Source organism: Geotrypetes seraphini, chromosome 7 (genome assembly GCF_902459505.1).
Source record: "Geotrypetes seraphini chromosome 7, aGeoSer1.1, whole genome shotgun sequence".
Taxonomy (NCBI): domain Eukaryota; kingdom Metazoa; phylum Chordata; class Amphibia; order Gymnophiona; family Dermophiidae; genus Geotrypetes; species Geotrypetes seraphini.
Genome location: NC_047090.1, coordinates 13,179,879 through 13,206,245, shown reverse-complemented (window position 1 = coordinate 13,206,245; position 26,367 = coordinate 13,179,879). Strand labels below are relative to the sequence as shown.

The 26,367-nt window shown below is 41.7% G+C and overlaps 1 protein-coding gene across 2 annotated transcripts in view; it reads right to left on the bottom strand.

Moving 5' to 3' along the window:
* RAP1B (RAP1B, member of RAS oncogene family) overlaps positions 1-25,599 on the bottom strand; it is a 72,920-nt gene extending 47,321 nt beyond the window's left edge. The window contains exons 1-2 of one of the 2 annotated variants that reach the window (XM_033952574.1): positions 25,381-25,599; positions 4,620-4,706 (exon numbers count right to left, since the gene is read on the bottom strand). In XM_033952574.1, coding sequence (XP_033808465.1) covers positions 4,620-4,676 — 57 coding nt within the window. In that variant the 5' untranslated portion in view covers positions 4,677-4,706; positions 25,381-25,599. The remainder of the gene's footprint in view (positions 1-4,619; positions 4,707-25,380) is intronic. The other variant, XM_033952573.1, reaches the window with a different exon arrangement.
* Positions 25,600-26,367: the final 768 nt, after the last annotated feature.

The window sequence follows — 26,367 nt, the reverse complement described above, 5'->3', positions numbered from 1 at the left end:
ATGGGATATGACCTCAGTGGCTACTTCTGTACAGAATAAATCTGTTCAAAGTACAGAATTTCAGTGTAGCTAGCCTCCTCATTGGTCTTATCCCCCTGCCTACCACTCAAATCTATTTCTTTATCATTTAAAGTGCTTTTAGTAGTCATAAATAACTTAATATATAACTTAGCTTTAAAGTGCTTGCAGTATTAAAACGGGACTCTGACATGGACCCACGTTTCGCTAGGCTGTTTCAAGGAGCTACCCATCAAACAGACTCGCAGCCAGTCTCTGTTTCATTCTAACACCAATGAGGAGGCTAGCTACACTGAAATTCTGTGGATATCCTGAAAACCTAGCCTGCCAGTAGATCTCGAGGACCGGACTTGGGCAGCCCTGCTCTAGTAGATAAGAAGTGATCCGATCACACTTTTTCAGATTGAAAATTAGTCTTATAGCCTGGTTTGAAGGTTTTTTATTTTTAATTATTGATTTAGGACAGTTTAAAAATGTTACATTGCAATAGTTCAATAAGGACATGAATAATGGTTACACCAGTAAACGGAACTGATGATGATCAAAATATTTTCTTAACCTTCTAAGTTTCCAAAAACAAAAACAAAAAACAAACAAACCCCAAAAGGTTTTTTGATTAATATGTTGACATGTGGTAACAGAGATAGATTTTCATCAAAATGTAGTCCCAAAATTCTGATTACTGAAACCAGAGTATAATCGATATTATTTATTGATAACATTTGACCTCAATTCCCATCTTTGGATGATTTGTTGAACATAGATTCATTTTATCTTTATTTAATTTTAATTGATAAACCTACATCCAATTCTTTATCAAATTTATACAATTACTTGCTTTACATTTGATCTGATCTAGGGAATGAGAATGAGATAAGAATCGTGATATCATCTGTATATATAAAAGAAATAAGTTTAGATTTTGCCAAAGTATAACCTAATGAATGTAGAAAAATATTGAGACAGGTCGGAGATAGTGGAAATCTTGAAGGACTCCATAAGGGAGTTGCCATTCTTGGGATATCTTAGAAGACTTTTTTACTTTGTATGATCTTTTTTTAAAAAAAAATTTAAACCAACTTAAAATGTTCCCTGATATACCAATTTCGTCCAATATTCTTAGCAATATAACATGATCTACTAAATCATAGGCACTAGATAGGTCAAATTGTAGTTATCAAAACTCTGTATCCCTTTGAGAAATTAGTTCTAAGGATGTCTAACATGGAACCTAGAATAGTTTCTGTGCTGTGACCCTTACGGAAACCTGATCAAGTAGAATGAAGAATGTTTAATTTTTCTAAATAGGAATTTAGTTGGATGTTAACTAAGTCTTCTATCATCTTAATCAAAAATGGTATTGACGCCACAGGTCTATATTTGGATACCTGGTTGATATATCCCTTGGTGTCTTTAGTAATGGTGTTAACATTATGTTATTTATATAGTTTGGGAAAAGACCACTCTTTAGTAATTCATTAACCCAGTCATAAAGGATTATTTTTAATTAAAGAGGTGCCTTTTTAAAATAAAAGTGTGGTATGTACCTAAATAAAGAATTTATATATCTGTCATATATTTAAATAAATTCATCCCACTTAATTTCCTCAAAAGATGTCTGATGCATCTCTCTCTATATTATATTTGGATTTTTGTTAAAAACTAGGTGAGCAGACTCCGACATGTGGCAAATGAGCTTTAATATCTTGGATTTTTTTGTACAAAGTAACACACTAATTGTTCAGCAGATGATAACTTCCTCCCTTAAAGTACTAAGGAATTAACAGGAAGTTTTTCCATATTTTAATGTTGACCATATTTGTAGTATCATTTTCAATTTGTTACAATTCCGCAAAAGTAATTATGAGGAATGATGGTACATTTAACTTTATGCAAACACTCATTAGCAAAAGTTATAATGTATGTCCCATGGACGGCCCATCAGTGACTATCATCAGGTACTTTAAAAACCAGCAGGGAATTTGTGGTTGGGTTGGGCCCCTTTAAATCTAATTCAGAGGAGGTGTCTATAGGTTCTTCTTGATGTCACCGGCTCTGGCATTTTAAGCTTCTGTTTTGAACGCTGATTCCTGGGACGTCATTACAGACACTCTCAACGTTTGAAGTTTGTTATGCTTAAGAGATCCAAGGTACCTCCGGATTGTCATGGTCCTAAGTTTCTTTTCAATACTGCAGATTAAGTTGGTATTTGTGTATGAATATTTTGAATTTGCTTTGACTGTGTGACTTTTATTCACAGGTATCTTTGAAATAAGGCTGTTTCTCGGCTTTCTGAGGTAGCGTCAGCAAAACATGGCTCGTGTCAAAGCTAGGGTTTATCCTTGCTGTTACTTCACTAAGCTAAGTGTTTTTTGTAATTGGTTACTTGTTGAAGCATATATTTATGAAGATCTTAAAAAAAAAACCAAAACCAACATTCCAAGATGGCCGCATGCTAGGACGTCTGAGCTACACTCTCTCCGAAGCACCTTTTGAATTTTTCTGGTTTTGGTTTACCTGCTTAAAGTTATGCCGAAGAGGAGAGGACGCAGCGCTGTTGGAGCCTCGTGGCATTCTAGGACGACCGTCTTCGGCAATATTGAGGAGCTGGTGAGGAGAATGCAGGATACGCCGAGATTGTCGGGGAGTCCCCTGCATGAGACGCACAATGGAGGCGAATCTGTGCCATTCTCTATAGGGTTGGAGACATTGTTGAGCCCCGACGTGAGAGCACCTCCCCCACGCCCTCAGTCCACCAGTTCCCCGCAAGCGGAGGCACTTCCGGAAGTCGGAGCTTGCCTCCTCTCAGAGGCTAGAGAGAACGAGAGGGGGACTGTACTACCGATTCCCTTGCCGGTGCAGAGGAATTTGGGAGCAGAGACTGAGGAGGAAGCGGTGGGGGATGAAGGAACCCAACATGTCGTTAGAAGAGATATCTTGCCAGTGGGTGAGCTAAGTACACTTAATTTACACTCATTTCAAATTGAGAAACCCCGGGAGGTAACATTGGACTCTCTGTGGGATCTTGTGGCCAATTTGGCAAGGTCTGTAAATCCGCAATTACAACAAATGGAAAAGAAATTGAATGATCATGATACTGAGATTAAAAATTTGAAGATTGGAATTGAGGATTCTAAGACTTCAGTACAGAATGTCTATCAAGAATTAAAAGTTTCAAAGCAAATTACTGAGACTTTAATTAAGACAATATTAACTTAAGAAGTAAGATGGAGGCAATGGAAAACTTTTCCCACAATAACAATCTTAGATTGATCAACTTTCCTAGGGCTCCTATGGTAGCTCCTAGAGAAATGTTGAAACGTTATATGAAGGAAATTTTGGAGCTCTCAGAAGAGACACTGCCTCCACTTATTATCTACCACTTTATTATCTACCAAGTAAAATACAAGACCAACAACAACAGGAATTAGGACAAGAACAAATGAACATATCTGATATTTTGGAAAGATCTGATAAAGAAATAGTGACCCCAGCAACTTTACTTCTGACAGTAGCTCGCGCACCAGATAAAAACTGGTTGCTGAGACTTTTCTTTAAAAAGAAGAAAAAGAATTTTTAGGCTGTAAAATACAGATGTTTCCAGATTTGGCTAAGGAAACCCAGAGAAGGAGATGTGAATTTTTGTTAAGGAAACCTGGTGTTATAGCTCTAGGGGTGACATTTTACTTACGACATCCTTGTAAACGTGTAATTATTTATCGTTCACATAAATATGTTTTCTTTGAGCCATCGCAACTGATAACTTTTCTCTCAACTTCATATTTGGAGAAAGAGGGAACATGAGTGCTCAATTTAAGTAAGAAAAGTGTATTATTCTCAGTTAACTAGCTATTATTGCAATAATTTTACTTTGTTTGTTATTATTCGCCTCTTATCCATCTTGGATCTATTAGAGGACTTGAGCTGGAATTCAAGCTTATTACTGTTACCTTATATCAGGGGTGTCCAATGTCGGTCCTCGAGGGCCGCAATCCAGTTGGGTTTTCAGGATTTCCCCAATGAATATGCATGAGATCTATTAGCATACAATGAAAGCAGTGCATGCAAATAGACCTCATGTATATTCATTGGGGAAATCCTGAAAATCCGACTGGACTGCGGCCCTCGAGGACCGACATTGGACATCCCTGCCTTATATAATGTTTATCCTTATATTTTGTTTTTCTTGCTGAATTTCCTTTCTATACAAGTTATGCTTGATTATATTGAAAATTCAATAAATATATATACAGATTAAAAAAAAAAAACCATTCATGTTTATGTAATAAAGCATTTGTGATACAGTGTTTATGTAGGGTTGTTATTGAAATGAAGTTGTTCCTATTTGCCCCTGCATTTATATATTTTTCTGGATTTCCCCTTGTTTGGTTTTGTTATAATCATAGCCAAAAACCCCAAACCCTTTTACTGTTATCAATAGTCACAAAATAGAACGGCAGTGGGCCATGTGCACAAGCTAGTGACTGAATCCTTAAGGGAAGGGAAGATGACCCATTGAAATAAAAGATTTGACCTGGGGGTGCCTACATTTTTGTACACAACTAATGAATCTAACGCTAATAAAAAGAATAAAGACTTACCAGGGCAGACTTCCCAACACCTCCTGAGCCAAGAACCACCAACTTGTATTCACGCATGGTGAAAATTCTCAGTCAGCTCCTCAACACCTAAGCCATAGGGAAAAAACCAAACCAAAGGTTAAAAATACCAGTACTAAAGAACAACCCACTCTACAAGAAATGAATGAAAATATTTGACAACACAAACATCTAACATGGCAAAAACAGTTCTTACTGTGTGGTATTCATGTGTTTTCTATAAAATATATAACAGTCAACAAAAGCCTGACATTTTACAACAGGACGTGGATTCAGGAGTAATCTGCAGGCCACCTCTATAGAGGCAGTCAATATGTTTCACTTAATTGTACACAAAGAAAATCATGTAACTAAAGATCAAATCCTAAACAGAGAATTCATGTCCACCCAAATCTACTTCAGGTTCACTTGCAAGCAAGGCTATGATATTTTTATGCATGTCAGGAAATTTATTTAAAAGAATAATTTCTTAGGATGCAATAATTTGGTATTCACATGCATACATTTATACAGACTTATTTCAGTTACTGCTAAATTATTTCCTTCCTGTTTAGTATTTCTTCCTGCAAGGGCCCTGTGGGGGTGAGGAGGGGGGTAAATAAGAGAAACAGTCACCCTGCGGGACTAGGACAATTCGTCATTGCTGAATTGTCTACGGCAACATCTGACCCCCCCCCCAACCCAAAGTAAGAGTACACCCCCCCTGCATACCTCTTGGAAAGTTTGCAAGCATGAGCAGTATCTTCCACCTCCTGCTCATGCCACTTGGCTCCCCTCTGACATGTCCTGGTCCTGTGACTAGAAAGTGGCATCAGAAGGGCTCCAAGGCCAGCTGAGCAAGGGGGTGGAAGATGCTGCTTCCGCTGGTGAACTTTTCAAGAGGTATGCGGGGGAGGGGGCAGAGAGTAAGAGAGCCATCGGCGCAAGGAGAAGAGGCACCAGGGAAGGGAGGTTTGAAGAGAAGGAAAGGCACAACTATTTGCAGCCATGATTAAACGGTCATGAAAAATCATTCCATTCCATCACCCTGCTGCCAGAAGCCTCATAGGGACCTCTACCAGCCAGTTCAACAAAGTGAGAGCCTATGAGTTAAGGCTCAGAGCTGTGGAGAGTGACTCCTCTGTGTTCAAAATAAGGAAAATTCCACGGACTAATGCCTGGGAGATAATACCAATTAAGGAATTCAAGGTTGAGAGCAACAGGCTGTGGATAACACCTTGGAGAATTAGGACTCAGAGATCCTGCTGCATTGGTACCAACTGTATCATCTACTACTGAGTCAGAATTTCTAAAGTTCTAGGGTGCATCACTACTTCTACTAGTGAAATCACTGGAAGAGTTCAGGTTGTCTGTCTCCATTGGCTGTTAGAAGACACACAATCACTTGGCCTGGCCTGGTCTAGTAGGATGAAAAGCAAGCAGACATGAGGGGCATAACCCCCTCCCCAACACACACTTCCTTGGTAGTCTAGCAACCCCCCCCCCCCCAACACAGTGTATCTCGAAGCAGAAGCAATGCCCACTCCCTCCTGCCGGCACAATGATACCTAACCTTGTTCAGGTAACCTGGGATGACCACACAGGTCAGTACGCCAAATAAGGGAACGACCAGCATTAGATCTCTCAGTGTAGCATGAATTAATTAGAAGAAAGCCTTTCATAGCGTCCCACACTATGGATTAATAAACTGCTTTGAAATGTACAAACTCCCCCCACTAAATTGATCAAATGCATTAACATCACCATAAACATGGCAAACCACATTTCATCTACTGTATGAAAACGGACAGTATGTCATCCCTACTATCAATATTTCAGTCAATACTTGTTTTGTATAGCACTTAATCCTTTGAGTATACTTCTTATGGATTTAGCCTTAATCCTAGAATTGTTACATTACACCTGCTGTTTGTAAATGATTTGAAGTTCTACAGTTCCAAGATTCAATGTTTAGCAGAACTTTTAGTAGAAAGCTTTTCAGATGATTTTAGGATGATTTTTGACCTGGATAAAGGGATAGATAGTACTGTAAGTAAAACTGAAAACATCTCTGATTGTGCCATCAAGTATGATTGTGCCATCAAGAACTTGAAAAGGAAGGGCTATACAGTATAATCCTGTTATAACAGACTTCAAGGGACCTGGAAAAAACGGTCCGTTATACCCAGAGTCCAAGATATCCAGAGTTGCATTTTTTAAAACTTTGTTTAGGGCAACTTGAAACAACGTAAATCGATGAAGAACAGTCACTGCACAAGCATCAGCAAAATCAATAACAAAGCTCAGCAAAACATTGGTATGGTACGTAATGATTGCAAACCAGAACACTGTACATTTTTTTTCTGGGCTGCATTTTGAGACTATATCACCGGCATGCCATGTGCCTTGTAGGCGGAGCCTGCATATCCGTTATAGCCAAATAAAAACTACAGCTTAAAGTGGTTCTGGGGACCAAAATAGTTGTCCGTTATATCCAAAAATCCGTTATATCCGATGATTTTCTGTATGTTTATTATGGCGCTCGGCAGGGACCAGAGGACCTCGTCCGCTATAGGCGAGGCTCCGTTATAACGAGATTATACTGTATAAATATTTAACAGTTCATCACACAGTACTATGTGTATGCAAAGCATATAACAGGAGATTAAAACTAATACTGAAAAGTACCGAGGTATGCGAGCAAGCATCTAGAAGTTTAGTTCCATCGTTAAGCCTATACAGGTATTCTGAAGAACAGAAGGAATGAATGACAATGAACCTTTAAGTACAGGAACGGAACCAATAGAATATGCAAAGCAGAAGAAAAGGCTCGTTAAAGAAGTGTCAGCAAACAAGGAAAACAAGTGGCAAATATAAAGCGTTACTCTAGAAACCGTACATGTATCAAGCAGGGACATGTGAATAGTTAAGGTGAGGACAGACATGGATAGCTGTAGGCCAGGACAGCCGATTCTGAATGAAATGGTTCACAACAAGCACAGACATTTGTAAATTCTGAACGGAAGAGCTGGAAACAGTTACCCAGCTGGCTGCAAAGTGCTAATGGTAAAGTTTAAAAACCAAAAGACATAATGTGGCCCATTTCATTAACTGTTAAGCATTACAATCATGAGACAGAACTGAGGAAAACAAAGGTTATGCCATAGCCCTACTGGCACACCCCTTTCCACTGCCTAGGCATCCACCTAAGGCAGATTATAAAACATAAGCCTACTTAATGCTGGGCTCTGGCCCTGGGTACCTAAATATAAAAGACTGCTCTTTCAACTGTATTTCCTTTCCTAATCTTCCTACCCAACAATAAAATTACTATGACCACAACTTCTCCACAGAAACATTAGGAAAGGATTAGGACAGTCAATAAGGACCACAGACCCTGCCTTCTGCAAGCCACCTCCTGTAATTAGATTGAATATTCTGACTCATCATGATGGGATGTTACACTTAGATTTCAGAATCTATTTGCACTGCCCACTTGATTACAAACTCGGGGCTAAAACTATATAATCACACACAGATACAATACAATTAAGTCATATTTAGCTGACTAGGCTTCTTCTAAGGCATTCTTAAGACATGAAGTTTTAGCCTGAATTATTGCCAGGAGGACTGTGAGAACATGCTCCTGGAACTTCCTCACCTCTCTCCTCCAGAAGCCAGATACTTTGCCATAAAAACCTCTACTCCTTCAAAGTTCATTATCTTTAGCCTCAATCTCCAAGAAATTCAAATACCGGTACTTCACTTAAATGATTCTCCAGATCCTGTCCAAACCAGGAAAGGCAGATTATGGAAAAATCAGTTCCATATAATATAGATTTATTTACCCAACTATAACAACTTCTCAAAAAAGTATTTTTATGGATTCATATGAAAAGGTACATGACCCAACAGCATTGACAGATCTTGTGATATTTAATATAACTCCGCTACCTATTAATAAAACATCACTAAAGAAAAGCAGGACACCCCAGAAGCATCTTACTAACCAGGTGCACAGTATAAACCATTTTCCTTTATGTTTGTTTTCTGTCAAAAAGGGAAGATGCTCAAAGCACACTGGACTTCAACATCCCGGAAAGACTGGTTTTAGCCAGTTAAACACATGCGTTAAATGTGTGCCCAACACACATAGGGTCTCGGCATAGCCTTCTCATTCCCCGAAGCAGTGAATGAAAATGCTTTGAGATTTAAATAAGCTGATTTGTATTAAGATGAGCATTCCATGAGATGACCAGATGTTTCCAAGGGAGCCTCTACCTGTAACTTTGAAATTTATCCCAGCAAATCTGAGCTGTCATTGCCTAAGTGTAACTTCTCAGTGAAGCAGCCTGCAGTCATTTTTTGATCATATCAGTGTGTTTGTAAATATGCCATCTGTGCTTGTGTTTGTGTAGCACAAAAATGGCATTAAAAAAAATAAAGTATCTGCACGAGATATATACGTTGAGTGTGGGAGTATGTGAATAGCAAAATGGACAGCATAATGAATGCACCAGCTTTTAAATGTAGATTTGCGACACATTCTGTTCTTTAAGGCATATACATACCTATGATGCCGTTTTAAAAGCAATTTAAAGTGCTTCTTATTCAAAGATGCTTTCAATCTCTTGATGCTAAAAAGCAATCCCACTTCTCTATACCTTTTCCCCTATCATATTGTTCTTTCCTTGAACGTTCTCCTATTCTTTAAATAGTGAATTTCTATCCTGTTCATCCTTTCGTACCAGTTCGTCTGTAATTTGTAATATCGTCATTGTATTCTAATTTGTATGGTACCCAATTTTGTTTAATTGTACCTTGCTTCATAAGTAAAGTAAATGAATGAACCAAATTTTAATAAAAACTTGAAACTATGATGCCCACTTTGGTTGCACGTCTATGACGTAGTTGTACTTGTGGGTTTTTTAGGGCAAGTGCAGAACATCGATTGTTCTCTAAACATGCTTCGTGCTGCTTCTACTGAGTTGCATTTAGATTTTATGTGTTTCTCATTTGCACGTTTCAAGTTTATTTAGAATTTATTATACCGCCCACTCGAATCTTCTAGGCGGTGCACAAAAATGCCATAACAATATACCAATTAAAATATAATTTAATCTAAAACAAACCAAGGGAAAAAACGATTTAAGGACACAGACGAACGGGAATAGAAGGGAAGAAGGGATTCGAACTACAATTGATAGAAAGAAAAGAAAACACCTAAGGAAATAACAAGAGGTTGTGGAACTGAAAGTAGAAATATTTCTTAAAACTAATTAGTCCTTAAAAGGACAGTTTAGGTTACAAAGGCATCACGGAAAAGGAATGTCTTTAGCATCACCTTAAATTTGATAAGTGTTGTATTTTCCCACACGTAGTTGGGGATTCTGTTCCAGAGAAAAGGAGCATTAACAGAAAAAATTGTGGTCCTCAATGTATTGATATGTTTCAATGAGGGAACAGTAAGGAGATTATGCGCAGTAGAACGTAGGGTCCTAGTTTGATTATAGGGGATAAACAAATTATTAATGAATTCTGGCTGACTATTTACTTTCGTTTTAAAGGTTAGTAGTAGAATTTTATAAGTGATCCTATGCTCTATAAGTAGCCAATGAGCTTTGTGTAAAAGAGGCGTGACTTGATCATATTTCTTTGCATTAAATAAAATTTTTACTGCAGTGTTTTGAACCATTTGGAGCCTTTTTATTTCTTTTTTTTGTAATGCCCTTGAGAAGGGCATTACAGCAATGTAATGTTCGGTAAGTTAGGCACGGAGACTTGAGCATCTCCTCCAAAGTTAGCAAGCTGGAGATAGAGGTGGCTTTTGAAATATAAACTTGGAAACCCATGTAATAAAAAATACATGTATACATATTAATACTATTACTACTACAGTATTATAATTTCTATAGTGCTGAAAGGCATATGCAGCACTGCACATTCTACATGAAATAGACTGTCACTGCTCCGAAGAGCTTACCATCTAATTAGGACAGACTGGGGTTGGAGAAGTTCTTGCAGAGAGAATGATAAGATAAACATAGGTATCTTAGGGTGAAGTAGGAGTTAGGAGTTTGACTGTATTCAAATGCTAAGCTCTCGCTCACATATAGCATAATGGTTAGAACAGGGAAGCCCAGTTCAAAACTCACTGCAGCTCTTTATGGTCTTGGGCATGTTACTTAACCCTTCAGTGCTTCACAAACTCACTTCTCCCTCCGTATTTGCGGTGATTGGGGATGAACTGACCTGCGAATACGGAAAAACCGCAAATAACTTTCTCATATGTTATTCACGGTTTTCTGTTAAAAAGCCTCGAGAATATGATAAAAAACACGAATATATGAGAAAATTATTTGCCTCCTTCCTCCGCCTGCCCAGAAAAAACGCGAATAACAAAGGCAACAGTGCATCTCCCAAGCTTTGTCCCTTATGGTCTGCTTCGAAGCACAAGCTCCTCTGTCACCCCACGCCTTTTCAAAAGACATCTGCAGCCGTCAGAGCGATAGCAAGGGGTGCTGAGCTGGAAACTGCGGCGGCAGCGGCTGGCAGGGTTCTTTTGGTTCCACATTTTCCCTTCTGGTCATTATTGAGTGCAGGAGCTAGGAGGGAGAGGAGGGTAAACTGTTGTTCGGTGTCTGCAGTTGTCAGAGCGATAGCAAGGGGTGGCGAGCCAGAAGCTGCAGCGGCTAATAGGGTTCTTTTGGAGAGAAGGGTAAACGGTGGTTCATTGTTCTTAGCAACAAGGTAAGAAAGGCATTATGTAAGTGAAACGTCATGGGGAAAAGTGCCTGCTTGGCAATGCTGCACACTAAAGAATGTGCTGGGATGATGTCATTCTGGGGGAGGAGCCAGCATGGTAAAAATCGCGAATAACCAAAATTGTGAGTGATAAAACCGCGAATACGGAGGGAGAGCTGTATATCCACTGCACCTGAAAGCATACTACTTTGATAGCTTGTAGGTAGTAAATAATTGTAAACACTTAAAATCTACAATTTTGAATAATAAATTTAGGTGGGGGGGTTTGAAGTGAGGGGTACAAAAATTAGTGTTTATCAGTGTTTCTTGGCAGATGTACCACTGCTCGTTTCAAACATGGATGTGTTTCATTTAGGAGCATAAAAACCTGAGTGAAGGATGTATGCCAGCGAAAGCAGTTTATTTGGTGCTTAAACTATTTTGTCCCCCCACCCCACTCAGAGCGCTTTCATCACAGTTCATCACTTAACTTAAATTAGAGACTCTGATTTTAGATCTTAAATACTAGTAGAACTGACCAAAAATAGTGATATGTACAAAACCAGAGTGAAAAAAAGATGTCTGGCTTCTATAGATTTGTTTTCTGCTCCAAGTCTGAACATGAGACAAGATGTAATTAGTTATTAAGTCAACTACCAGTCTATACTCTCAATGACCACCACCAGTATAGCTTTTATAACACACCTGCACTATTATTCTTTAACAGGTGGTTTTTTCCTACTCTTTCAGACCTCAAGCTCAATTAGAAACAGTTCCCAATTACTGGAGGTTCCTCTCCCATCCCTTCCCCATTAATCATATCCCAATTATTAGAGGTTCCTCCCCATCCCATTCTCTATTACATCTTCCCTTTTCACCCTGTATCTTTAGGCTGGTCATTGCAGTGACACTGATTGCCATGCAGCAAAGCTCCTTCTCAGAGCTTGCAAAGACAGGCATAAGTTCAGCCACTAGGTGGCACGTTTGAGCGATGACTGTAACTTCCATCTCCCCAGATACTGTGAATAAAATCCAGTTCTCAATTAAATTGGAAACACTGTGCATAGCAGAGCAAGGTCATCAGACCCACCCAGATATACTGTACATAACTAATGACAGCTGAATAGAGCTTCAATGGCTGGGAGGGTGTGGATGGGCTGGAGTGAGCTTTGACAGAGACTTCAGCAGTTTGAGCCCAAGCACAGTACCGGGTACAGCTTTGGATTCTTGCCCAGAAATAGCTAAGAAGAAAAAAAGTTTAAATTGAATCAGGTTAGGCAGACTGGATGGACCATTTGGGTCGTTATCCGCTGTCATCTGCTATGTTACTATGTAAAAACAAGAAGAGTGGATGAAAGATGTGTAAACAGTTTAAAAAAACCTTTACTGTCTTAAATGGTACATCAAGTCACTGTATCAAATCAAAATTTACCCCACCCCCCTTTTACAAAACTGTAGCGTGGTTTTTAGTGATGGCTATGGCAGTAACTGCTCCGGCACTCAAAGAATCCCTACGAGCGTCAGAGCTGTTACTGCTGTGGCTGGCGCTAAAATCCGCACTACGGTTTTGTAAAGGGGGGAGGGTGTCAGTGACTCATGTCAACACAATACACGTATTTTGATCAGATTAAAATGATCAAAAAATAATGTGGGCTTGAAAGGAAATTATGATTTGAATTGTTTACTATTGCTAAAATTGTGATTTATCCTTTTCTTAGTTCATTATAGGCTCCTTTTACAAAGGTGCGCTAGGGCCACGGCATTAAATTCCCGAGTGTACTGGTCACTACCGCCTTCTTTTTAGGAGATGGTAGATTTTTGGCTACTGCGCGCGTGCGCTAAAAACCCTAGCGCACCTTCGTAAAAGGAGCCCTATATAAATGAAATGATTCAAATTTATAAAAATGATCAAAAACTCAAGCTGAATTATCTTTATCCTCAGCAGTTTCTGTAATAAGCTGACACTACTAATATGCACCCCATTTGACAGATTTAAGTTTTATACATTCATACAGATAAAGACCTTACAAGAACTTGTTTTGAAAATACTATCTAAAATTTTTACTACATAAACCTATGATATCAGAAAACATACATTAAAAAATTATACCCAGTCAGCAATAAAACTTGGAATGTGAATGTATAAAATTAACATAGAAAAATGAATGCAACTAATGACTATAGGCAGGATGCACAAAGCTCCTACACCACAGTAAAAAAATACTATGGTGGGAGCAATTTTTACAGAATGGGTGATGCTCAGTACGAATAGCAAGCAAATTATATGCATGCTTATATTCTGGGATCCACTACAATTGGAAAGATTTCTGAAAGACCATGAGAATGTACAGGCCTGAAGTGGAATAGAACTAGTTAGTAACGCTAATGAAATTTAGGATTGTTTGGTCCAGTTATTATTTGATTGAATGCATTTCCTATTTCAAGTTTAAGAAAGACTCCTCCCCTGAAAAGGACTACATGGATTTTTCCTTTTTTTGGGGGTTAGTAAGTTTTCCTTTGACTGATGTATAATGATTTCCATTTTCTTTGTTGTTTTATGGATTGTACTAGTCTTTAAGCCCGTTACATTAATAGGTGCTAGAATAGATGTGTGTCTGTCTGTCTTTCTTTCTCTCTCCTTGGCCGCTGTCTGTCTGTCTTTTTTTTCTTTGTCTATCTCTTCTTGGCTGCTTTCCGTCTGGTCTTTTTTTCTTTGTCTATCTCTTCTTGGCTGCTTTCCGTCTGTCTTTTTTTCTTTCTCTCTCTCTCCTTGGACGCTGGCTGTCTGTCTTCCTTTCTGTCTGTCTCTCTGGCCCCCTGTCTGTCATTCTTTCTGTCTTCTCCCCCCCCCCCAAGAGCAAAGCTGTTTGCCCCAGCACACCCCTCCCCCCAAAGCAGCCCCCTTTCCCTCTCCCTGTCTCTCCATGGCCCCTTGTCTTCTCCCCCCCAGAGCAAAGCTGTCTGCCCCCCAGCACACCCTTCCCCCCAAAGCAGCCCCTTTCCCTCTTCCTGACAGTCTCTCCGTGGCCCCCTTCTGTCTTCCCCCCCTCCCCGAGAGCAAAGCAGTCTGCCCCCCAGCACACCCTTCCCCCATAGTAGCCCCCTTTCACCTGCAGCACCAGCACAACACCCTCCAGCCGTTCCTCTCAGAGCGCAAGAGGGAGCGCGAGAGCGGGCGGGAGCCATGGAGGCGCGGTCCCGGGGAACCAGCTGCAGATTCTTTTCGGCGTCGGTGAGGAAGGAGAGGTTGGAGAGGGATTTTTGCTTGCGCAGGTTCGAGCCCCCGCTGGCTGCCACCCATAACACCTTCAGCTCGCCAGCCCTGCGTGGGGGCAGCGCCTAACCCTCCGCCTGGGCTTTGGGGAGTCTTCAGTAGTTTGGAGCTTCCTCCTGGCAGCCGCTGCCAGCGCCACTCCGCCTTCATCCCAATGTTTTGACCAATCAGGGATTTCCCTAGACTCCTCCCTAAGGAAGTCCCTGATTGGCTGAGGGAGGAGCCTGAGATACCTCAGCCAATCAGTGCCTTAGGCCTCTCCCCGTGCATCAGATGATGCGCCGGGGCGAGGCCTAAAGCCATATTGGGGCAGCGGCTAGCCGGAGAACAGGAGGAGGAGGACTTTCCTCCTCCCAAAGATTTTCAGCAGCGTAGGAGCAGGAGGAGGGTCCGGGCACCTTCCTGCTCCTGAAGATGGGAGCCTGCCTCAAGGAGCAGGAGGGACCAGGCACCCCTCCTGCTCCCAACAATTAAAAAGGTACCGGAGTGGGTGGGCCGGGCCCGACCACCTGGGCCGATCAGGGGTGGGCCGGGGGAGGCCTAGGAGCAGGAGGGACCAAGCACCCGCCTGCTCCCAACTGGGGTCGGGTGTTCCGTGTCGGGGAGGGGGGGAGTGCCACGCTGCTTTTTTTTCTGTTTTAACATTTTTGATGGCAGGAGGGAGTTGGCATCCCTCCTGATTTTTTCTCCGGGGTGGGGGGGGGGGGCACGGCAGTGCAGAGCAGGGCAGGCAGGAGAGATCGCGGCCTGGGGGGTGGCAGACAGATCTCTCTTGCCTGCTCCCAGACTCTCCTGCTCTCTGCTGCCGTTCCCCGCATTGAAGGCCCACTTTAAAACCACGGGCTTGCACTGCAGGGAACAGCGGCAAAGAGCAGGAGAGTCCGGGAGCAGGCAAGAGAAATCTGTGCTGGGCTAAGCCCTGACAGCAGTGACAGGAGGCTGTGTCTCCTGTCATTACTGTCAGGGTGTGCGCATGAGCGGGGATCGCTCTGGCCGTGGGTAAGGGGAGTGTAGGGGGCGTGCTAACGATCGTCTCCATTTACATGCAGGCCTTTACTGAATCAGTCGACCGGCATGCAATAGGAAACGGATTGTGCACGATTTGGAGGTTTAGTGAATCCTGCCCTTAGTCTTGTTTAACCACCCTGATTCAGGTTTTGAAGGGCAGGGATACCAAGTCAAAATAAACTAGTATTAAAATTGGCTCCCAAATCATAGTGATCCCCCAAGGACTTCAAAAAGTGTCTGAAACAAAGTCAGATTCAGTGGGCTACGGCTATCTCTATATAGTATAATAATAATTTAAAGGAAAACGGGGAAAAAACACACTGGTAGCCAATTAATAATAATAATAATAACAGTTTATATACCGCAGGACTGTGAAGTTCTATGCGGTTTACAATGATTACAGAAAAAATGCTACAAATTGAGTAGAACTTACATAGTTTATGAGATCAGTTGTTGTGGGAGAGATTGTGCAGATCAGTTACCTAGGTACTTCAAGAACAGATATGTTTTTAGGTGTTTCCTAAATTCCCCATAGTTATTTGCATGCATAAGTAATCTTTCCAGGTCTTTGCCCCATAATGCTGCTTGATAAGAGAGAAGATGTTGATGGTGTCTTTTAAATCGTATCAAGCAGCAACATGGGGTAAAGACCTAGAAAAACTAATTGCACACACGAACAATTATGGAGAATTTAGGAAACACCTAAAAACTTACCTGTTCCTGAAATACCTAGACAACGAACCAGGCCATCAACCCCCCTTGTAACATCATCATATACCAGAACTTGTAAAATGTTAACCCTAACCCTACACACAAACTGTTGGTACTATTATTAATGATGACATTATCAGATGCACACTGTTATTCTCTTCAATTCGTTGTATGTACAGCTCTATTCATTGTATCTACAGCTATTATTTAATGTATTTACAGTTTCTATTTAATGTAAACCGCCTAGAAGTCGCAAGATTGCTGGCGGTATATAAGAATAAAGTTATTATTATTATTATTAAATTTACATCCTCGAACCGGTGGGGAGATGAACTTCAGATGTGAGCTTCTCTTATGTCTATTGGTTGAGAAGAAGAGGTCAGTTACATATTTAGGGGCTAAACCGGATAGTACCTTAAAGCAAAAACATCCCAGCTTAAACTTCGCATGTGCCTCCATCGGTAACCAGTGCTGGAATTGGTAGGAAGGGGTTATGTGATCGGACTTCTTCAACCCGAAAATCCGATCACATAACCCCAATTCAGCAGCTCAGCAGAAAACCCCACACACACATCTTCAACCATAAAATTCCAGCGTCATATCCATTCCTATCTTCTACTCTACCAACCCCTCAAGTTTTCCCAGCTTTCATTTTGTTAACTAAGACCATAATTAGTTGATAATATGGTCAATTTCACTTCATGAATAATTCTTTTCCCTGAAAGGTAGTGAAACCTTTTCTGCTTAGCCTGGGAGAATTCTCTGACTTTATTTACTTTCTCTTGAAGTAAAAATAACCCTATGGGATATTTGACCTCTGTTTCCTCCCTCTAGTACAGTCCTCCTCGACTGGTGTGCCATGGGAAAGTATTTACTATACAACATTAGCAGAATTTCTAGCTCTACACTCTTCTCTCTTTCTTCCAGCTAGCAGAAACATTGCTTTTCATCACACAACTACCTTTTTCTGTCAGCTTCACTGAAGTCTGAATAAGGCCCTTTAATCTCAAGCGATCTGCAACACAAGAGTACAAGTGACGAAAGAGACCAATAAAAAGTACTCTTTTACTCCTGCTAGCTATGAAAGGTAGTGCTAGGAAGAGGATGAAAAAAATAGAGATCATGTAGATGGGTCGTAATCATCTCTGTTGTTCATCAGTCCTATACTGCTTAGCTCAGGCCAAAACTGCCAATGTTGTTTCCAGAGGTCCCAAGGTCCAAAAACATGCTGCTTTTCCCATCTTGTTGCCACTGACTTCCTACTGATTGCAGCTAATACCACAGAGAAGGCTGTGTTGTCTTTTACCAATGACCCATCAGCACCCCAATGGACAGCAAGGATAGTCACCTGTAACAGGTGTTCTCCAAAGACAGAAGGCATAATATTCTCATCCATGAAATCTGGTACGGACACTACCAAGTGAACTATCAATTTAATTTTTTTAGGCAGTGCCCATATTGCGCTTGTCAGTGCCTTCCCACCAATCAGCTCATGGGACCAGCAGTTCAGTAAAAAAATCTAAGAAGCCAAATAGGGGAGGTTTTGGGGAGGTGGGCTGTCTTCGGAGAATACCTGCTTACAGGTAATGCATCCTTGCTTTGTCCAAGGTCAAGCAGGCATAATATTCTCACATGTGGGACTCTAGATGGAGGATAATAGATATATACACATGATCCTGGCAAAATCCAAGAGAACTGGAGGGAAAGTTGGTGCTAAGTTAAAAGATTTTGCACAACTGCTTGACCAAATTGACTGTTTTCTGGAATTTTGTTCTAAACCATAGCAAGAAGAAGTGAAGGAAAAATTTAGGACCAAGTAGCCACTTTGCAGATATCCTCTAAAGATGCAGAGCAGAAATAAGCTACCGAGGCAGCCATAGCTCAGACATTATGGGCTGTTACATGGCCCTGTAGTGTCAGTCCAACCTGAGTATATGCGAAGGAGATATAGCCCCGCTCATCCAACTATTCTCTACTGTTTGGTCGACATCAAAAAGACTCCTTAACAGAATTCAACTAAACCTGCCATCCACAAAATACCTCCACTACAAGCGAATTTTTCACTCTATGCTAACTTATCTGGGTGTAAAAACCTGAAATGACCTACCAGAAGCTATCAGGAAAGAGACAAACTACACCACATTCAGAAAAAACCTGAAGATTCACCTCTTTGACAATTAATTGTCTTAGTTTCTGTATAGCACCCCCTACTTCTAGGTCCCTCCTCTTGCTTCTCCATGTCCCCTTCCCCTACTACTTTTTCCTTCCTCTTTGATCTGTCGCCTTGAGCCTGTAGAGGTATGTGCAACTCACAAATGGAAAATTAGATTAGATACAGTCCACCAGCCAAGAGGAGATGATTCTTTTGGTAACAGGAACTCCAACACTGTTGGGGGTCAAAATTCACAAAAAGCTGGGAGGATCTTCCATGAGCTTTAGTCTGGTCCAGGTAGAATGCCAGAGCACATTTGCCTCTCCAGGATGCAAAAGCAGTTTGGGAAAGAAAATAGGCAGTACTATGGACTGGTTGAGGTGGAATTCCAAGATGACTGGGTAGGAATTTTGGACAAGTTTAGAGCTCTACTATTATGGTAGAATCTTGTATAGGAAGGATTAGACACAAATGCATAGATCTTGCCAACTTCTTCCTGAACAAGATCAAAAATGTACAATTTCAGGTTGAGAAAGCAGTCACTGCTGTATACTCAGTGCACCCACGACACCTGATAACAGGCCCTTGTTCAGCTGACCAAATTTGGCGCATCTTTGAGCCTTCTTAACTACTTCCAGCACAACCACACTCCTAAAAAATCTACTCACAGTATTCTTTACAAATGCCCAAACTGTTTACTAGCAGATGTTCCAGTCTGCATCATAACCTGGATCACCAACCTCTTAAACAACCTACTGCATTGTGGCCAATTAGCATCTCAAATGGGTAATATTGCTCCCATCTCTATTCACAAGACCCAAAATACTGACCTATCAAATCCTTCGAACCATAGGCCCACTGCTGGCAACCCGATACTAACTAAATTCCTAGAGGTGTAAACAACTCTCTGCTTATATCGAAAAATACTCCCGTCTCCATCCCTCTCAATTTGGCTTTTGCCCACAACACAGCACAGAACTTCTTCTGTTAACCTTAACCTCCAAAATCAAGCAAATCTCGAGCATGGGACATCAAGCAATCTTACTCCAATTTGATACATTTGCTGCCTTTGACTGTCAACTACCAACAACTTTAAACCAAGCTAAATGAAAGAAGCATAGAGGGCACCATACTAAATTGGTTCACAATTTCCTACAGAATAGGAACTACCTTGTCTGGAAAGGATGGTTTCACCAGAAATTGGCAGGCATTCTGTGCTGTTCCCCAGGCATCCCTACTCTCCCCAATACTATATAACTTTTTCATGAGTTCCTTTGGCAAAATTAGCTTCAACAATAATGAATGCCTGCCGTTTTATGCAGATGACATCCTAATTCTCATCCAGATCAAATGCAACTTCATTTAATGTTTAATGGCATTGATATAATACATTCTTGGGCTACACACAACAAACTTAAGCTAAATACAACAAAAAAACAAGGTACTTTTGGTTTCACAGTACCTACAACTATCACATTACCCTCTGGAATTACTTTAAACATTGACAAACTTTCAAAATACTCAGTCATTCTGGACTCCACCTTATCCTATGAAACCCAAAATTTATTTTAAAAATTTCTACACCGCCTAAGACCTAAGCAGTTTACAAAGTAAACATACATAATCATGTGTACACACACAATCAGTAAAACATTATGTACTAACTCCTCCAAAGTTGTATAACTTACTAAAATTAGCACATGGCTAATAAGACTTCAATAAAACAGATTGTCAAAATCTGAAACATCATACCTCGTAAAAGGCTTTCACAAACAAATATGCCGTAGTCTTGCACAGGGCTGTGGAGTCTGAGTCAAGGAGTCGGAGACATTTTGGGTACCTGGAGTCGGAGTCTTGGGTACCAGAAACTGAGGAGTCTGAGTTGAAGGATTTATCTACCGTCTCCACAGTCCTGGTCTTGCAGCAGCCAGTCAGATAGCAGCTCTGCATGGGGCAGGAGCGCAAGATTGTTCCTGCTCCGGTTCACCGCTGGACCACCAAGGATTATAAAGGTACTATTTATTTTATCAGGTAGGTAGGAGGGTGGTGAAAATTGTTAGTCAGCTGGGGCAGAAGGCAGGAGAGATCTCTCCTGTCCTGGTCCATCGCTGGACCACCAGGTTTTACAGCAGGCCCAGTTTAGGTCTGCAAGGCATCGGGAAGAATGGGGGGGGGAAGACACCCTCCCATGACCCTGCACTTCTCCAGTCTGAAGCTGAGGTCAATGCTGTGTGTTGGGCCAGAGTGGGGCCTTGTGCATTTGCACATGATCAAGGCCTGCCAGTTCCCGCCCTCTCGGAAAGGAGCGAGCAGAGGCCTTGAGCATGTGCAGATGTTTAAGGCCCTGCTCCAGCTCAAGACACAACATTGGCCTCAGCTTCAGAGAGGAAAAGAACTGTGCCAATTGGCTGGAGGGACAGATGTGCCGGTCATCAGGTGGGGAGGTGGTAGCACTGAAGTGCCCATCGGGCAGGGGTGAAAATAAGAACAGGTTAGTGGGTAGGGATGTGTTAGGACTGAAGTGCAGGTCAGGCGGGATCGGGAACAGAAGTGCTGATTAAGGAGGGGATGTAATCTTCAAAGAGATCGTATTCTGATTTATATTAGCACACTTTAAAGAGGGGAAAAAGTGTTTAGAGGGTTGGGATCTGGGGTTAAAGTACTGGACTATGCAGAATAATTATTGTCTTTGTTAATGCATGTCTGCTAGTATTATGGTTATTCTTATTTTTAATTTATGTTTCAGCTATGCTATACATTAATACCCTCTTCTAAGAAACTGCGCTAGCGGTTTTTAGTGCAGAGAGCCGCACTGAAAGGCCCTCGCTGCTCCCAACGCTCATTGAGTTCCTATGAGCATCAGGAGCAGCGCAGGCCATTCAGCATGGCTCCATACGCTAGAAAACACTAGCCAAGTTTCGTAGAAGAGGAGGTAAGTGCCATATTGCTTAATTTTATCTTCATGATTTGTGACTTTTATCCATTTCTGTGTCTCAGTCTTTTGTGTGGTGTTATACACAAAAACTTTTCTCTGTTTTTAAGGTTTATGTCAGGGAAGCAAAGAGGTTAAAAGGAGACATTGTAAAGTTAAACAATGTATTAAAACTTATGCCAAAAATGTGTAGTCTTTGTAGATTGGCTTACAATGATAACCCAAGTTTCTAACCTCTGTTTATATTTGAGCCAACCTTTTTCCCCATTTTTTTTGGGGGGGGGAAGGTATATACAGTATTCAGAAGTCATATGAAACATAGTTTTTCTTACCACCTACATGGAAAGTGTGCATTCTATTTATTCAATAAAAAAATGTCTTGAAAGCTTTTAGTATCAATTCACCACTTTTTTCTAGTATGGAGCAAATGCTTGAGAAAGCACACTACTGATGATTTCCCACTTGGTCATTCCCAGTATGAAAACAAAAGTTAGACCGTTGCATTTAGAACCAAATATTTGAAACCCCCCCCCCAAACCACTAGAAATACAAAATAATAAGAAAAACACTAATTGAGAAAGTCTGCAAGTGCCAGGGCAAGAACGAAGTAACAACAGTAAAACAAAAACCAGAATGGAGCCTAACTGAAAAATATTCCATATTTTAATCTGGGCCAGGAATGAGTGCATCAAAAAAAGGTATTCTGTGATGCGGTATGCCACCCAAGTATCTAGCAATTATTTTTAATGGGGGGGGGGATTCTACAATACTATGCAATGCAGAATTAGTGCAGGGACCAGGAGCCAGCAACAAAAAAGCAGAAGTTGGCATCAGGACCCAAATGGCTAAAAGGAGGAAGCAGACAGCATCAGCCACATAAGTGATAAAACAGAGGGTATACCGGTTTCTGTTAAACCTTCTTCCTCAGAGTGACTTAAGCCCTATCAATATATCTAGAATTTTGGAGACCTCAGAAGAAGAAGTTATACTTTGAACAACATTTCTTGTGACATTTGTATTTCTTCAAGATAAGGAAGTGTTTCTTCGCCTATTGAGGAAGAGTGGCAATGTCAGAGTGGAACCTGAAAAGACAAGCTGGAGGTCTTTCGGGGGGATGGTAAGAAAGAACTAAGCTTGGTGTGAACATAGAGAAAGAAATGAGGGACAGAACATAGACAGGCTGGGGTTTATGATAAGAATTCTTTGAAAAAGATGTGGAAGAGTATGCATTTGAGTAATAACTTTTTTTCTGTACTATATTTTATTAGTGACAGCAATTGTGTTAGATACTGTATCCACAGTTTTGGAATTTATTTAAAGGATCTATAATACTTTTTGCACAGAATTCTACCACGAATGATCATCCAAGCCAACAAATACAAAAAGCCTCAGACAAGTATAATCAAATTTAGTTAAAGTATCACATTTTTAAGCAGCATTAAAGGATCAATGAAGTAGGAGAGTAAATCTTCTCATAGTATGAGAACGATGTTAGCCACTAGAATATTGCCACAGAGATGGCAAATAAATATTTCAGGTTAGGTTTACTGCATGGTCTTTATTCTATGATTATTAGCAAATATGTAGGATTCCTGACACGAGATGTTTAATGCCATATGGTTGTGAGATATTTATTTTATTTTCATACTTATAACCTGCCAAATCATTAAGAAGTACTCTATATTATGAGAAGCTGAAGTATAAGCTGTCATACAGTTTTTCATCTTACCCCTTCTTCAAAACACACAAAAAAGGCTGGATGCTTGGATTAAAGGAAATGATGAACTAAGGAAGCAATATTGCCTCTGAATGAGATACACAATGATGACTGCAGTTGAGGCATAGTCCACGAGATGCCAGCTACTATTGTATATTCTAACTTTTTTTGTTTTGTTTCGTCTATACTTTTCTAAGATTGTAACTTCTTTGCTAATACACTTCTCCCTCTGTATTCGCTGTGATAGGGGATTAACAGAACCGCAAATACAGAAAAACCGTGAATAACTTTTTCATGTTATTCGCTGTTCCATCGTGAATATAGTGAAACCGCGAATAACACATGGTGGAAGACCTAGTCTGTTCCTGAAGGAGAGGCAAAACACGGTGAAGAAAGTGCTGGGAATCAGCGATTTTCTCTGTAAACGCTTGGAATCAGCGATTTCTCTAAGCAAGCTAATGTAATTTTGGGGAAGGAGCCAGCAAGCTAAAAACCGTGAATAATCGAAACTGTGAATGCTGAAACCATGAATACGGAGGGAGAAGTGCATGTTTGTATTTTATGAATTATACATTGCCTTGATGGCATGATCCTATAGCAATACATCAAAGATGGAACTTGAATTTTTCTGGCAAGATCTCATTTAGAGTATTGTGCACAATTCTGGCGACGACACCTTCAAAAAAGCTAAAGACAAAATGAAGTAGATTTAGAGAGCAACTACTAAAATGGTCAGTGGTTTTCATCATAAATTATATGAGGACAGAAATAGTTTAATTATTTATAGTCTGGAAGAAAGGTGGGAGAGCAGAGGCATGACAGACGTTTAAATACCTCTGTGGCATAAATGCACAGGAAGCGAGCCTTTCAATTGAAAGGGAGCTCTTGAATAAGAGGGCATAAGAAGGTGAAAGGGGATAGACAGACTTGGGAGTAATTTAAGGAAATGTTTCTTTATGAAAAGTGTCTTAAATGAATAGAATGATCTCCCAGACAAGGTAGTGAAGACAAGGATTATATCTGAATCCAAGAAAGCATGGGACATACACAGAGGATGTCTATAGAAGAGAAAGGGATAGCAGAGATGGGTGAGCAGACTAAACAGGCCATATTGTCTATCTCCATATAAACAACTTTTGGGAATCACACTTAAATATATCTAAACAAAACAAGTTAATACTTAAAAGTAGAATGTACAATGATCTAATCTGAATTTCTGTATGGCACTTATCCAGTACAGGTTCAAGGTGATTTGCAAGTAAAGAGGCCCATACATTATTATGAATTAAAAACATATTGATTAACATCTTAAACACTTATTTGGTTTTATATCCCATCCTCCCAGGAGAGTTCAGAAGTTTCAAGTTTATTAGGTTTTTATATACCGCCTATCAAGGTTATCTAAGTGGTTTACAAGCATTTTCCCTGTCTGTCCCGGTGGGCTCACAATCTATCTATCGTACCTGGGGCTATGGAGGACTGAGTGACTTGCCCAGGGTCACAAGGAGCAGCGCAGGGTTTGAACCCACAACCCCAGGGTGCTAAGGCTGTAGTTCTAACCACTGCGCCACACAGATAGAAGGGGATAGAAGGGTAGGTTATGTCATTTTAAAGGATTATTCTGTGAAGGGGTGATGAGATGATTGTTAAAAATGTAGTGAGCAAGTGAGTTGTGGGGGAGGGGTGCTAAGGCTGAAGGTTTGTCTAGGGACAGTGGTGTAGTGCGGGGGGGGGGGGGGTATGGACCACCCTGGCTGCCATCTTGGTGGGGGTGCCAACTCCTCTCCACACACACACCCTTTCTATGCCCCTGTACCTCTTTAAAATCTTGCCAGCACCAGTAACTACTCTGGCCTGGCTCCCTCTAAAATCACTTCCGGGTCGTAGGGCCAGGAAGTGATATCAGAGGGAAAGCCAATGCTGGGCTGGTTAAGATTTAAAGTGGTACAGGGCTTGGGGGGGGGGGGGAACAAGCCCAGACCCCAAGTAGTACGGGGGGGGGCTCCTCCCCCCTGGTTGCTTGAGAGCCTCGCGCTCAAAAGTGAGCCCAGGGACCCGGCCGCCACTTCCCCATTTCGGCGCGCGCCAGGGGCGGGCCAAGTTGGGGGGGGGGGAGCCTTGGCGCTCTAAGTTCTGCGAGGCGACGGGCCCCGAGCTCCGGTTCCCGCCCTGTTTTCGGGCCGAGCGCGACCCCCGTCGGACCGGACCGCTCTCCGCGACACTCACCCCGCTCTCCGGCGCCTCGGCCGCCACCGGCTCCCGCGAACGTCGCACCGACAGCCGCCCGCCTGGGTGAGGCTCCTGTGGAGACTTTTTTCGCCGTGACGTCACGCCGCCAGCCTCGGTCCTGCTGCTGTGACCTGTCCCTCCCTAGCAGCGCGAGAGCGAGCGCGTGCGACGAGCACGCGCCGCTGGCCCGGCTCCGCCCCTGTGCGGCGCGCGAGCGCCCCTCTCTCTGCCAGGTCGGCAGCGTGAGGCCGTAGAGCGGCGTAGTAGAGAGACGGGCACGTTGCCCTCGTGCATCCCGCTCTCGGACGTGTGCGTGCTTAGTCTGCAATGTGGCACGAGTCAAGCAAGGACTATGCAAGGGGGGGGGGGGAGACATGGAGAGCAACTGCTCACACAACTGGAATAACCAAAAGCTCCACCTGGGCCTCAAAAACCTAACTCAAAACACAACCCAAACCAAATTACTACAGGGGCTGTGGAATCCTTTGAATGTTGGGGGAAGGGCTTCCAAGAAACTATTCAATACCCCCTTGGGACATGGAGAGCAACCGCTCACACAACTGGATCGAGTCTCCTCAAGAGTGCAGGTGGAATAAACAAAAGCTCCACCTGGGCCACAAAAAAACAAACTCAAAACACAACCCAAACCAAATTACTATAGGGGCTGTGGAATCCTTTGAATGTTGGGGGAAGGGCTTCCAAGAAACTATTCAATACCCCCTTGGGACATGGAGAGCAACCACTCACACAACTGGATCGAGTCTCCTCAAGAGCGCAGGTGGAATAATCAAAAGCTCCACCTGGGCCACAAAAACCAAACTCAAAACACAACCCAAACCAAATTACTATAGGGGCTGTGGAATCCTTTGAATGTTGGGGGAAGGGCTTCCAAGAAACTATTCAATACCCCCTTGGGACATGGAGAGCAACCGCTCACACAACTGGATTGAGTCTCCTCAAGAGTGCAGGTGGAATAAACAAAAG